General features: G+C 38.8%; 1 protein-coding gene across 1 annotated transcript in view; it reads left to right on the top strand.

Moving 5' to 3' along the window:
• The window catches only part of ADAMTSL3 (ADAMTS like 3), a 376368-nt gene that overhangs the window by 191933 nt on the left and 169877 nt on the right, over positions 1-14558 (top strand). The window contains 2 exon segments of the mRNA XM_089906711.1: positions 867-941; positions 7000-7157. Coding sequence (XP_089762837.1) covers positions 867-941; positions 7000-7157 — 233 coding nt within the window.

The following is a 14558-nucleotide window of genomic DNA, read 5'->3' as shown; positions in this document are numbered from 1 at the left end:
TGTATGTATGTTAAAAACAAACAGAAAATCCAGAAAGGATATTTCTCAAAGTGTTAGAAGTGATGATCTCTGGAAATAGTTTCATTTTGTCTAGTATGCTTTTTTGCGTTTTCTAATTTTCAGTAATAAATAGGTATTTTTATATAATAAAACTTATGAACAAGTCAACAAACATAGTGACATCCTTTGATCCAACAGTTTCACCCCAGAGGCTCTCAAAACAAATGGTTCTCTGTAAGTTAAACAAACAAAACACAACATCTGCTTGAAGTAACTCATATTGTTGATACTGTACTAATATCATTTAATAATACACTTAATGATCAAATCGGGGACTGGGGGATGGAATTTCATATGCCCTTAGATTATTATGTGCCAATGAAAATTAATTTCAAAATGTGTAACGGCATGAAGGAAAAGTCGACAGGGACCAGGATTTCCACTAGGTAATTATCTAGGCCAGGCGTTATGGAAATTTTTCGGTGCAGGACCAGATAGTAAATATATTAGGCTTTGTGAGCCGTATTGTCTTTGTTGCAAATACTCACCTCTGCCTTTGTAGGGCAAAAGCAGCCTCGGATGAATGGGTATGACCTGAGGGCCCTCGTATGTGGACTCACTCAGTTAGACCAGTGCATTTATTTAAACTTTTCTTGAATGTTTTTTAAAAATGTATTTAAATGAAATTATGTGATTAGTATTAATATTCCTTATACACAGTAGCTGCTTTCCACAGATTTCTTGACAGAAGACGGAAATGAAATGTAGTTAAGAACACTTGACAGATGCTCCCAGTTTTGAGTTGCTTATTTGGATGGCCCTTTAGTGCACAAGTTTCATTACATTTGTCTTGTGTTCTTTCTTAGGGGAAGAAAATGTAATTGCTGTTCCTTTGGGAAGTCGAAGTGTGAGAATTACAGTGAAAGGGCCTGCACAGCTCTGTAAGTAGAATTTAATCTTAACATGTTTTTCTTTCCTGAAGATTTATTTAGCCAAAAACATATATATATTTCTTTGTGTTAACGGGTAGGTAGATGAACTTCTACCGGTCTGAAATAGTCTATATCACTAGGGAATGATCTATGACCCTGAATTTTTTAGTTCTCATGCCCTAGTGGGAAATTAATCTCCTCATGGGAGAGGAAATCAAGTTATATGTGAAATAAGCTATTTTTTATGTGGAGAGTAAACTAGGAGTCTAGAGTCTTCTGGAGATCTTAACAGTTTGGGGTGAAAAATAACAAAACGAAATTTAAAACACAGAGCTGTATCAGTGAATATAGCTGACATGTACGTGCTCCGTTGCCAGCATATCACAACCTCAGGTCTAGGGGGCACTGAAAGTAAACACTGGTTTCCCAGAATACTAAGAGTCTGAAACAGTAAAGGATTGAAATTGTATTGTTTCTTTGGCCAAAGTCACATGGCATCTTTCTGTCTTAGCTTTTCTGGTCTCTTAGGACCCAAAGGAACTAGAAATACCAAAGTTTGTCTGCTTCTCTCCCAAGGTTTCCTGTCGCCATAGGCAGGGCTTTCTTCGCCTTTTTCCCAGGAAAATGAGTTTTTGTCAAGACTGAGCCCCTGGCCTTGAAGAAGCTTACTGTGTTCAGCTCTATCTTTCTGTAAAAAGTACGAAACACTATTTGTAACTGTTTTAAAGCCACACAAATCAAGGTCTAACGGATTAAAATGTGACGTAGTTTGCCTTTTTTTTTTTGAGCCACCATCTTAGATTTTCAAATCGTAAAAATTTCTCAGGGACACAAGCATTTTGGGTAGCTTTTAAATGTGTTTGTCCATGTGTGTTATATGTGTTTGTATATTGTGGCTGCAGTACCGATAGTCTAACCAGAAATGTCCTTTGAGAAAAGTTTATATCAAAATGTTTAAGGTTACCAAGGGTATAGATTAAAATCTTGGAAAAAGAAGGAAATTCTTTAGTAAATTATGACCTAAATTAGGGAAGCAAGAGAATATCTTTAGGACAATGAGGTGAACAATTATTGGAAAGTCTTTTTCAACCCTTACTTTATTATATGAATTATGACTAAAAGAATGTGACTGATGTATTTAACTAAAATATTGAAGTGTTTATAGCCATATAATGGTCAGTTCACTCAAGGCTTTCTCTACAATGAAGCATCAAAACATTTTTTAGGCTTCTTTTTAAAATGGCTTAAGGCCCATAGCTCTTGATGAGAGTAGATCTTCATCCTTGTAAATGCAAACTTGATGTTTGAGAACAGGTGAAAATCATTTAGATCCCAATTTTGTGAATCATTTGAGTGATCACATTGTAAAATAGCGTTCTGGATTCAAAATTGCGAAGTGCTGAACATTCATAGCAGCATAATTCATAATAGCCATAACGTAAAAACAGCCCAGATGTCCATTAACTGATGAATGGATAAATAAAATGGGCATGTGTGGAATATTATTTGGCTCTAACAAAGAATGAAGTACTGACACATGCTACAATAGACATGATCCTTGAAAACATTATGCTAAGTGAAAGAAGCCAGTCACAAAAGACCACATATTTTATGATTGTCTTTATATAAAGTGTCCAGAGTAAAGCAAATCTAAGGAGACAGAAAGTAGATTGGTGGTTGCCTAGGGCTGGGGTGAGTTGGGTTGGTGGCAGGTCTGGGGTTGTTAACGGATGTGGGGTTTCTTTGGGGGGTGGCAAAAATATTCTAAACTTAGATTGTGATGATGGTTTCCCAATTTTGTGAATATGCTGAAGCCATGAAACTACATTTTAAATGGGTGAATTTTATGGCATATCAAAAAGATGTTTTAAAAAAATAAAAAAAATTGCAGTGACTGGGCCTGATTTTCTCGTGATACTACAGACAGTTCTTTAACATTCAGCTCTAAAAAGAGTTTTATAAGCTCTAAAAACAGAATAAGTATACAGTAAACAGGTTAGGTAAAGATGAATACTTTGAGGTAGAATATTCATTTACATACAAATATGTTCTGGCATATTAAACATAACTTTATACTCAAGACTGGCATGGTTCCAAGAACAGAGCTCAAATATATTCCCATTTCTCCAAAGGTGACAGATCTGTTGCTTGGATTATATCTCCTTCTGAACAATCTCAAAATTGGCTCTAGAAGTGTTTCTGAAAGTCACCCTTCTCTGCCAGTGAATAGAATGAACTGGCTTCATTTACAGAGGATTTTGTTACCATTTCTGAACACCTAAATGTAGAAGCGGCTTTATTTTCTTGATTTATACAAGTGTTTTCTTAATTTTTTATTCAAAGATATATTCCTGAAATTAAGCTCACTTTGCAGTAATAAACCGTTCTTTTTAAGATCCATATATGCACCCTCCAAAAGGCTGCACCGTTAAGAACTGAGAACACCCAGTAGCGTACTTAGTCTCTTTGCTGTGGAATGGAATTTAATTACAGAATGTCCATCTTGCATATCGCCTAGAGGTGTTTAAATACTGAATTTCTAGTCCTTTCCCAAGCTTGGCTTCAGCATTATATCAAGCACACAGCTCCAGATTTCCCTAAAATTTCAAAAATGGAAACAATAAGAGGGTTCCTGCAAAAGAGATTTTATTGTAGCAAAACTTCAGCATTAAATGTGTTTTGACTAGCAATAAACTCAAGAAGCCAAGATGCCATAAACTGAAAACCTCCATTATCAATTGTAAGAATTGGGATTTTTTTGGTCCTCTAAGTGCGGTCTGATGACCATATGTAGAGATGTGTTAATATAAACATGAACCCTGAACATAATGACTAATCAAAGGAAATGAATACTGAATAAAGTATGCATACACTCTAATATACAGCTCGAAGCATAAGTTTGATGTATTTATAACCAAGTCAGCTGTGCTAAATGCTCATTACATGTTGGTTACCTAACAATACTTTTGTGGCCTTCTTAGAATTTAAGGAGACCTCTTGGGATGATTAGCATGACCCTGTCTCTTTCGAAAGAAGCCTGGACGGATACTTGTCAGGGCAAGCCCTTCAACTAGAAGCAGTTAGCAGCATTCATCATTTTTCTAGTCATTTCTTTTAAAAATAACAAGTGTGGATCAAAATATTTAAAGGTACCATGGTAAACTTGAGTTGTAAAGGTTTGGGGATTTAAGAGGGTCTTGATTTCTGATCCTGTTTTTTTTTGTATGTGATTTTATTTATTCTCACAACAACACTAACTTCATTTTTCAGATTAAGCAACAAAGATGAGAGGATTTCCAATATGTTTCTTTGTTGAGCCAGCTAATAAATGCCAAAGCTTGTTTGTGTCATTTCTTTTTTAGATTCCGCATATAAGCGATATCATACAATGTTTCTCTTTTATCTATTTGAGGATACAGATCATCTCTTCCTTGGCTCCTTGCCACCTCCATCATTTTAAGCCTGAAGAGGAGAAAAAAGGCAGCAGTGGGTAGCAGGAAAGGAGGCTCTTACCCTCTGCTGTTTATAGATTTCCTGGGGTCTCCACTCAGCGCTGTCTGTCTTGCTATAGAAACCGCAGAGGGTCTGTGGAAGCTCTGAGAATTGAAGGGCTGCGTGTGCAGCTCTCATGAGCTGTGAATTGCACATCACAACACAGGGCTGCAGTACACACATGGGGTGCTAGACACTAATAAAAACTTTAAAAACGTATCCATAAGTCAACACATCATCTGAATTGTTGATTTTCAAAAACTCCTTTTCTGCCAATTTAAGAGGCACAGGCACTAAGGAGAAGCAAGTTTACCACTGATAAAAATGACAACTTTTAAAGAGCAACACTGACCTCCACTTCACTGTGAATTCATCACAGGGGCTTTGTTAATCCAAACTATCAGAATCGTTTGCATCCATAAACCATAAAAAGGTGGCTTCATCAAATCACTTCCCTTGTCTTTATTGACCACCCACTTCTGACTCAAGTTACACAGTTGAGGTCAGAGCACCTGCTTTTGACCTCCTATGTATGCAGCCAGGGTTTGGGACCCAGAGAGTGGGAAGCCTTTTGAAATAATTGATATAAAGATATTTTATGAGAATCGGAGAAGAGTGGTTTGGGTAATTCACATGCACTTGAAAACTGGTTTTGCTCCTGTGTTCTCACATCCTTGCCACTAAAGATCTTGGACACCTTTGAAGTAATAGAATAGACTCAACGTCAGAAAACAAAACATCAAAACCAAACTAACAGGTTTAAAAGATGGATGTCACACTGGTCTTCCCTTCCCCCCAGATGGCATTTCCAGATTCTGACACCCCCTGCCATAGCTCTGCAGCCGGATGAAACTTGGAAAGCTTTGATCCAGAACGTTAGCACAGTGGTAAAACAATCACAGCCATCGAATCCATTGCACTCTATTTGAATTTAATCAGGTCACTTCAGGCTAAATCTCAGTCTAGAAGCAGTGTTTTGCACGCCTTCTTCTTTGCGTGGATGGATTTTGTCCAGCTTCATGTTGTGTTTTGATATTACCCGAATGCTCATGATTTTTCCTCCTTTACTTTTAGAGGGCTAATTCATCCAGGATGGATCCCTCCTACCATCTCCAGTTTCCCATCTCATTTTTACTGACAGTTCACTTTCTAACACTCTGTTTTATATCTTTATTGGAACTAGGAAGTGAATTTAATCTCACACTTTCCAGCAATCTACTGCGGTCATGGAGATCAGGGCCAAAGTGGTAGGGGTTTTGTGTGCCTGAGAGGACCCAGCATTATTCTTTGACTGCTAATGACTCCTGCAGATCAAGGAGCTTATGTCCAGCCTTTGAATTTTCCCAGAAAAGTTCCCAGCCTGCCTGTCAGGGATAATCAGGGATGTCTCCTAATGCCTGTTATGCAATCTGCCCAGGGCGCTTGAATTCCTGCAGCTGCTCCGGTGGCAGAGAGAAATCGGCAAAGGAACACCACCGAAGCACAGCACATGTGGATTGCAGCCTCATAAAATCCGGATCATTTTGTTGTGTTTTTATCAGCTTTTTAAGTTTGAGACGGAATGGAGTTCTGGTTCTGTTGTGTCCTTTGTTCGAGATGGTTAAAGAACCATTGAATACCAGTGAGTCAAGTGTAGGTTTCTGAGGAGCAGAGGACCTGGGAGATTGTCTGCTCTGACTCCTCGTTTTAGAAATGAGGCAGTGAAAACCCAAGGCAGTGAGTTAGGAATAGATCTGGAGCCAGAAATGCAGGTGGACCAGGTCCACTAAGAATGGTGACATTTACAAACTGAAAGAAAGAAAAAAGAGAGAAGGGAAAGAAAGAAATCACTGAAATAAGGTAGAAGTGTTACTTTGGTTAAACCGTCGGCATTGTTCTGTAAGAGATCTAAAAGCACTACTGTTCCTTTAAAAGCTAATGTGAGTAAAGAGGTGACACATGAGAGAGATCTTTGTGGTGATGGAATAGTTCTGTATTTTGGTTGTGGTCACGTGTGACAAAAGAGCATAGGACTCTATGCACACATTGTACCAATGTCCATTTCTTGTTTTGATATTGTATTATAGGTGGGTAAGATGTAACCATTCCATTGGGTAAAACTGGATGAAAGGTACACACAACCTCTTTACTGTTCTTGCAACTTCCTGTGAATCTACAATTACTTCAAAATAAAAAAAAAATTAAGCAAATTTAGAATTTATTGTGGTTTTGTCTAAATAAAAGTCTAGGCTTACTATCTGAATGGGTGAGAAAACGAGTAACATCGCTTTATTTTAAGTAATAGCTACATCATGAAAAAATATAAAGAAAGAGATGTTTTCTTCTTCCCCTTATTATAGAAATGACTCCAAAGAGTTGGGTAGGCCTAACTGGACCTAGCACTCCTGTTTGCTTCTTTTTATAGATAACTAAGAAGCTTATATATTTATTCTACCAATTTGAATCAATGTTTGTAAACTGAGTGGATGTATTGATATTGTGTTGATATCAGATGCTATTACTTGTAGTAAAATATCTTTTGGAATAAAATACTTTTAAGATATTCTCTCATTGAAACTTTATTTTTAAATTTTAGTCATTGAATCAAAAACACTTCAAGGAAGCAAAGGAGAGCACAGCTTTAACAGCCCTGGAGCCTTTGTTGTAGAAAACACAACAGTTGAATTTCAGAGGGGCTCCGAGAGGCAAGCCTTTAAGATTCCAGGACCTCTGATGGCTGATTTCATCTTCAAGGTAGGATGAGCCTCTTCATAAATGTCATGCATCTGTGGCCCCGCACATCTTGAATTTTAAAAAGAACACGTTTGTTTAGTAGGCAGCCAGTGACTGTTTTTATACAGGGCATGTGTCATTAATATTTTCACCTTGACAGTCAGTTCTTAAAAACTGTTCATCTCTCTAAAGTTCTCTCTGTTCCCCAGCCCCAATAGTTAGGAAACAAGCTTCACTTTTATAGGGGAATGATTGTTTTTGCATGTATAACCTCTAGTTGCTGTGTTCAGTTTTAAACCTCCAGATGGATTTCAGTGAAAATGGTCAGTGGTTAAATGCTCTGTGTCTTAAACCACGACTGTGCTATTGCTGTCCTTGCAAAGGGGAGCAGAGAAGACAGAGGCCCCCTTCCTTAACCCCCTTTCCTGTTTCCTCAGCAATGTCTCATAATGAGCCCTTGTCCGGACACCTGTCACGAGGTCCCCTCACAAGAATTATTCTTCCCTTGTAACCACGACTCTGTGTTTCCTCTCTTGGGTACATTGGGGGCATCTTCCATCACTCAGAGGATATGAAATGTAGTGGCCAATATATTTCCAAGGTGACACAATCTGAAATTCTTCTGATAAAACTATAAATACCTAAGATGTGCAAAAAAGGGCATTTCAGTGGATGGTTTCGTCCTATCCCTTTTTGGAAACTTCAGGATGGAAAGGGAAGAAAGAAAAGAGCTCTAATTGCCAGGGATTTCTTTACCTGTGAAAAGACCCAGTGCCTTCAAAAGAACTGTCTGTGTTCCACATTAATTTGTCAAAGAGTGTTTCATTGAGACATCGGTTGTGCCAGCAGAGAAATACCTTTGGAATTAGATGAGAGTTGCAAACTGACGTCCTGTTTGCCTACGGTGTGACCAGCCAAGGGTCGGTCTGGGTGGAGTTGTTGTTTTGAATCTTTGGGTTTTAAATAGTCAACCTTGAAAAAAATCAAGAGATTTTAATATTAAAATACAAGTATTTTTACCTGCGTCTTTTTAAAAATGGGAGGATCTGACAACTAGCTTGCATGTTGCCATAGCGATAATTGGCTGCAGCTGGGTAACAGCAGCCTTTTCATTAGGGCACACGTCCTCATTTGCCAGGGTCCACACCAGGCCCTGATGTGTTCCTGACATTGAAGGTGTAAGTGTCAGTTGCCGTTCGTAGACATTTAAGTTGCCATTCCTGGACATGACTTGCCATTCCTAGACATTGAAATGACTTCTGTGTCAGACCCTTGAAGTGTCAACCCAATGTAATTCTTTGACAGTAGCTTTGTGAAAGGCTTTTGGGGAAGCCAACTGTCATCTCTCTTTCCTTCTGTTCTCTCTCATCCATTGTTATACATAAATTCTGGGCTTGGTTTGCTTCTCTTAGGGTTTTCCCATTTGATGCTCAAGTGATAAAACACACACACACACACACACACACAACCTTTTTAAAAATTCTCTTCTCATTCCTACTCAGAAGATCTGTATTCTTCTCAAGTCAATTTGGAGATATCTGACCAAGTAGGAGACATTAGTACAGTGATGGGATGGGAGAAATAGCCACAAAGGTTAAAATTTTAAGATATTGTTTGGTGAAAGTATTAGCATGGAAAATGTACTGTTTATTGATCCCATGCATAAAAACACATATACACATAAACTGTTTACTTCTACAAGTGTATGTGTACACACACACGTGTATGTATATGAATATGTGTGTGTATACATTTTTTTAAAATTTGAGAGGATACATTCCTAACCGAAAACACTGAGGAGACAATGGCTATTTTAGAGGGAATTGGTGCTTTGGGGGAGTGAACTTAGTTTTACTTTATAATATTTTAATACTTAAAATAGTTCTTAAAAAAATACAGTCATATATCACCTGTGTAATTAAAAATTACTTTACACCTTCTTGCCCCAATTATATATTCACCTCTTAATAGAATGCATTTTAGCAGCATGTTGCCACTGTCTGAATTTGTACTCAGCCTTCTGTTTTCCTGTCTTGGAGTTCTAGTTTCCTCAGATTTAATAAACAATTCCAGGCTTTAACTTCAATTTCTGTAAAGGTTTTGATCTCCCTTGACTGGAAAGGTTTTCTTTTAAAGAATATATATATATATATATATATTTACTTATTTATCAAAGAGGGTGTTACACACAGTTGTCGGACTCATGCATAAATAGGAACTCATTTTTGTGCCTACAGCCATTTTCTTTCATGAACGTGATGTGCGTGGTAGAAGAGAAATTGGCACAGAGACACTCTGATGAAACAAGAATGACTCTGATGGTTTTCCCTGCCTTATAAGCTTGTCCAAATATTGTGGGTTTCTAGGAAATATCGTTTTCCATTAGTTACTTTTTTTTTTTTTTCCTCAGAGCACTGTAGTATTACCCAGCCTGTGTTGTTACTAAGATAAGGAACTCTGCTGCCATTCATCTCTGCTTGGCCCAGGATGCAATCAAGGGATTGCTGTCCTTTGAGTGGGAGGTTAAAAGTGTGTGTTAGGTCCCTGATGATGGTCAGCCATGTGTTTCGCTGTATCTCTTTCCATTCCAATCAACCAAGAGCAGCTGAATTAAAAAAAAGGAAGACCTGGCTTCAACCTGAGAGAGAATGTGAAAACCAGCTCTGCCCCCGAGTGCTAAATTCGCTCAGCCATGGGTGCACTGAGATATAAAGGCACCCTCTTTTATACCATTCCTAGATTAGACCTCATTTCATGGACTTTTAATAAATGGACTGTTGAAAACGACTATATTCTGACGTAGAGAGTAAAATATGAAGTCTTCCATGGGATGTTAGAGTCTTTTGTGGTTATTGTGTGGATTCTGAAATCTGGCAACTCACTGCACCAATGAGACAAAACTTCTTTTTTCTACTTTTTCAGAAGCTATATTTTCATGATTGGACCATTCTTGAAAAGTGCACTTTTTCTTCTTCCCAATGGGTTTCTCACTGTACGTTCTTATTTTCCTGAATGATCTGTTTCTCATGGATGACTCTTGTTACTGAGTCACGGGTATTTTTCATGAGAGCCCCTGAGGTATTATTTTGCTTCTGCAATATGTGCATGTTGCCACCAGGGAGCAGTAGAGAGTCTTGAGCCAGTGGTTGATGCTGTATGCTTTGTTGATTGGACTGTAAGAGGCACTATCCATTCATTGAGAATCTACTGAATATCTGTGAGTAGATACTTGTGCATATCAATTTTAAGTATTTGCTTATGAGAATAATCTAGTAAAATAAACTTAAATGGCTTTGAGAAAGACATCTGTTTCTGTGGTTAAGTATTTTAATTATTGCTGGTGGCTTTTCCCCTCTTTAAAAAACATGTCCATCTTCAAGGAAAAAAAAAAGTTTCTCTTCCTTGTGGTCTGAAATCTTCCTCTTTCTCCCATTTGGATACTTTGTGTTTCTGTAGGAAAATGTTTTCTGATTTCTTTTCCCATTAGTTTTCAGCTAGGCAAGCCTCTGTCTCTGGTTTCCTCCAAACACAGCTCCAGATGTTTTGTATATTTTCTACCTACAAAGTCTTTCTTTTCTTTCTGGGGAGTTATGATAGCATATCTAACTTATCCAGGGCCGAGAGGATTTGAAACTGCCTGTTTTCCTCTCTCTCAAAGAGAAGATTTCAGCCTTGCAATGTGATGCAGACGCTGGCTAAATTCATATGTTCACAGGTGCTTCAAAACACAGCAAGACAGTTTTTAGAGTCTGTGCATGTGTTAGTTTCCTGAGGCTACTGTAACAAAGCACCATAAACTGGTTGGCTTAAACAACAGATGTTTATGTCTCACAGTGTTAGAGGCTAGAACTCTAAAATCAAGGTGAGGGCAGGTCTGGTTCCTTGTAAAGGCTATGAGGGACAATTTGTTTCCTAGCCTCTTGGATCCTCAGGTTTTCTCCCTTTGTCTTCACACCACCTTCCCTCTGTGCATGTCCACCTCTGAGCCCAAATTTCCCCTTTACATAAGCATGCCAGTCATACTGGGTTGGACCCACTTTAATGACCTCATCTTAACTTGACTAGATCTGCAAAGACCCTATTTCCAGATAAGATCATATTCTGAGGTTCTGTGAGTTAGGACTTAAAACATATGTTTTTGGGGATGGATACAATTCAGCACATAGCAGTGTCTAACAGAAAAGAAAATTTACCTGTTTCATCATGCCTCCCAATCAGAAGTCCACCTCATTTTAAGCATTTGCCATGAATCACAAAGGTAGAAACTGTTGAAATATTACACGATAGTTACTGTAATGCGGTCTGTTGAGGGAGATTTCTTGGTTAAAGCAGTTCAGATACTGTTCTAATAGTTACCATAATTCACAGCTAAATTATTGGTGTAATATATACACAAATATGAAAAAAAAGTTTTACAGAAAAATCTATTCCATAAATTTTGGAAATTATTTAGAAGTGGCCAAGTAAGGCAGTTGAGTTTGAATTCATTTTCTTACCATTGTTATAAAATCATTTTCCTAACCAAACAGGAGTAGTATACCTTGTAAATGTTAATGTAATTTACATTTGTTAATTTCCCTTTTCTGCCATTCTGTACTTGACCATCTCCCTTGTCAGTGGACCTATTCACCCTGGGGGTTTGAAAGTAGTGGTTAATGATTGGGCTGTTGTTAGCAGGACTGCAAAGAGCATTCTTGTTCAACTTTTGATTATTAAGGTAGGATTTTCTTCTTTTTCTTTAGTTTAGTTTTGTCTTGAACGTCAGGCTTATTATGGAAGGAGATAAGCCTTCTGTAAATTGATTTAGTTCCCATAACATTTCAAGGACCAAGGTTGGGGGACTAAATCAAAGTGTTTCTTCTGCAATATAGAGAATGCCTCTACCCTCAGTAAGGCTGAGCTGTGGGCTTAGTGTCCTCAGCGCCCTACACTCAGGAGGAGCATCTATCGTAGGGAGACCCCAGCCAGGATGTGGAGAGTCGGCTTCCTCTGCCTCAGGTCATTGTGGGTAAAAGAAGAAAACTGGGGACAGGATGGAGAAAGCAAGGCAATGAGACGTGGATCATGACAGCAGTCACTCTGCAGAGCAGGGAAGCATATTAAGTAGGTTTCAAAGCTAAAGGCAGAGGAGGAGATTTGCTTCACTTTTCATTTAGAACCCAAGAGGAAAACGCCTCCTAGGGTGGCCATCTCCATCCACCACTGGGGGAAGCTACCTTGGAATGGAATTGGCATGAGTGCCGTGAAATGTTTAGTCACAGGTTGCGTCTGAGTTCAGCTCCCCGGAGTCTCCCTCAGCTCCTGTGTGGCATGGAAGGTATCTAGAAAATTCCATGTACTCTTGGCTGGCCAGCCTTGACATGGTGGGGGCAAAATGATCCTGCAGCGGAGGGGTAAATGTAGAGTGACCAGACATCCTAGTTTGGTCAGAAAAGACCCAGTTTCCACCTGCAGCCCTGACTTAATTCTTAGAAGCTCCTCCTTTCATCCTCAGAAACGTCCTGGCTTGGACAATAAAGCATCTGGTCTCCTTGGTAAGGGGCTGTGAGCCAGGCCAGGGACTGGGGAGGAGTCCCAGCCACACCACCAAGAAACTGAGCACAAGAGTAATGTGGACTGGGCAGGGCAACAGAGGAGCCCACCCGCCCTGGCTGGGGAAGAACACAGCTGAGTTCACAGGCACTGAGGCTCCCTGTGGGCCTCCCAGTGGCCAGAGGGACAAGGGACACAGCTGTGGGCCCAAGGACAGGATGAGGACCTCCAGGCATGGATCCAAGGCCTCTTTCCTTTCCCACCTCTGTGAGGTCCTACATCAAAGACCACCATAGAGGAGATTGGTCTGGATGAGGGCACAGCAGAAAGCCTGGATGCTTCCCCACTGGAAACAGCGGTACCTAAAGAGAACTCTTTAAATGAGTGAACCAGACTGACCTCCTAGGATTGAACTCCATTTAAGCTGTTTTCCCCTCCCTCCATAGTCAGGAGGGGGCTTGTGAAGAAGATCAGAGCAGTTACAAGGAAAGAAGCTGCATCTTTGCGATCGTCTTCATAGAGTATGAGCACTTGTTGTGACTCTACTGCCCGGTCACAAAACACAAAAGCAAAAACAAAATCTTGGGGAAGAAAACGTTCCCTGCAGATTTAATAACTTCATTTTTCTAAAGTTTTTAGGATTGGAGGAAGGGGCATTATTATTTAATTTGTAGTTTTTATTTACTTTGAAGAAAGAATCCTTTATGTCCCTTTTTGCCTATTTTGCTCTCTAAAATCATACGATATAATGCCAGTGTTCTTGGAATTGAAGAACAAATACCCAAGTATGACTCCTTCCTGGAGTTTGGATTAAAATTCTCTTACAATAGTCAGCAATTCTCAGTGGTAGTAACATGGACTTTTTCCAAGGAAGAATGATAATACTGCATCATGTTTTAATGACATTTAAAGACATTATAATATTAATAGACCTCTAAACAATTGCATTGTCTTTTAAAATGACAATGTGGAGAACTAGAATTGAATGAAGTTTCATCAGTATTATAAGTTTAAGCGACGAGTAGGGTGTAGCTTGAGGAAAATATATGGATTGATTGATTCTTTTTTCGGAATTGTGTTATTACCAAAAAAAAAAAAAAGAAGGACAGAGGACCTGAATAGACAGTTTTCCAAAGAAGACATACAAATGGCCAACAAGTACATGAAAATGTGCCAAACATCACTAATCATTAGGGAAATGCAAATCAAAACCACAGTGAGCTATCACCTCACACCTGTTAGCTTGGCTATTATCAAAAAGACAAGAGAAGACAAGTGTTGGTGAGAATATGGGAAAAACAGACCCCTGTGCACTATTGGTGGGGATGTAAATTGGTGCAGCCACTATGAAGAACAGTATGGAAGTTCCTTAAAAAATTAAAAATAGAGTTACCATATGATCTAGTAATTCTACTTCTGGGAACGTATCTGAAGGAAACAAAATCACTGTGACAAAAAGATATCTGCATCCCCATGTTCATTGCAACGTTATTTACAATAGCCAAAACATGGAAACAGCCTCAGTGTCCATCAGTGGATGAATGGATAAAGAAGATGTGGTATATATATATATATATATATATATATATATATATACAATTTTCTTATATGTACATTTACACACACACACACACACACAGGAATATCATTCAGCCATAAAAAGAAGGAAATTCTACCATTTGCAGCAACATGGATGGACCTATGAGGGAATTATGCTAAGTGAAATAAGTCAGAGAAGGACAAATGCTGTATGATTTCACTTACATGTGGATCCAATCCAAAAATAATCGAAACTCACAGGTACAGAGAACAGATTGGTGGTTGCCAGAGGCAGGAAGAGGGTGGGGCAGGTGAAATGGGTGAAGGGAGTCAAAAGGTACAGATTTACAG

The sequence above is a fragment of the Delphinapterus leucas genome, chromosome 2 (genome assembly GCF_059928025.1).
Source record: "Delphinapterus leucas isolate spDelLeu-1000000601 "Yukka" chromosome 2, BTC_Dleu_Yukka2, whole genome shotgun sequence".
NCBI classification, from domain to species: domain Eukaryota; kingdom Metazoa; phylum Chordata; class Mammalia; order Artiodactyla; family Monodontidae; genus Delphinapterus; species Delphinapterus leucas.
Note: the sequence above shows the minus strand (reverse complement) of the source record. Positions and strands in the feature narration are given on the sequence as shown.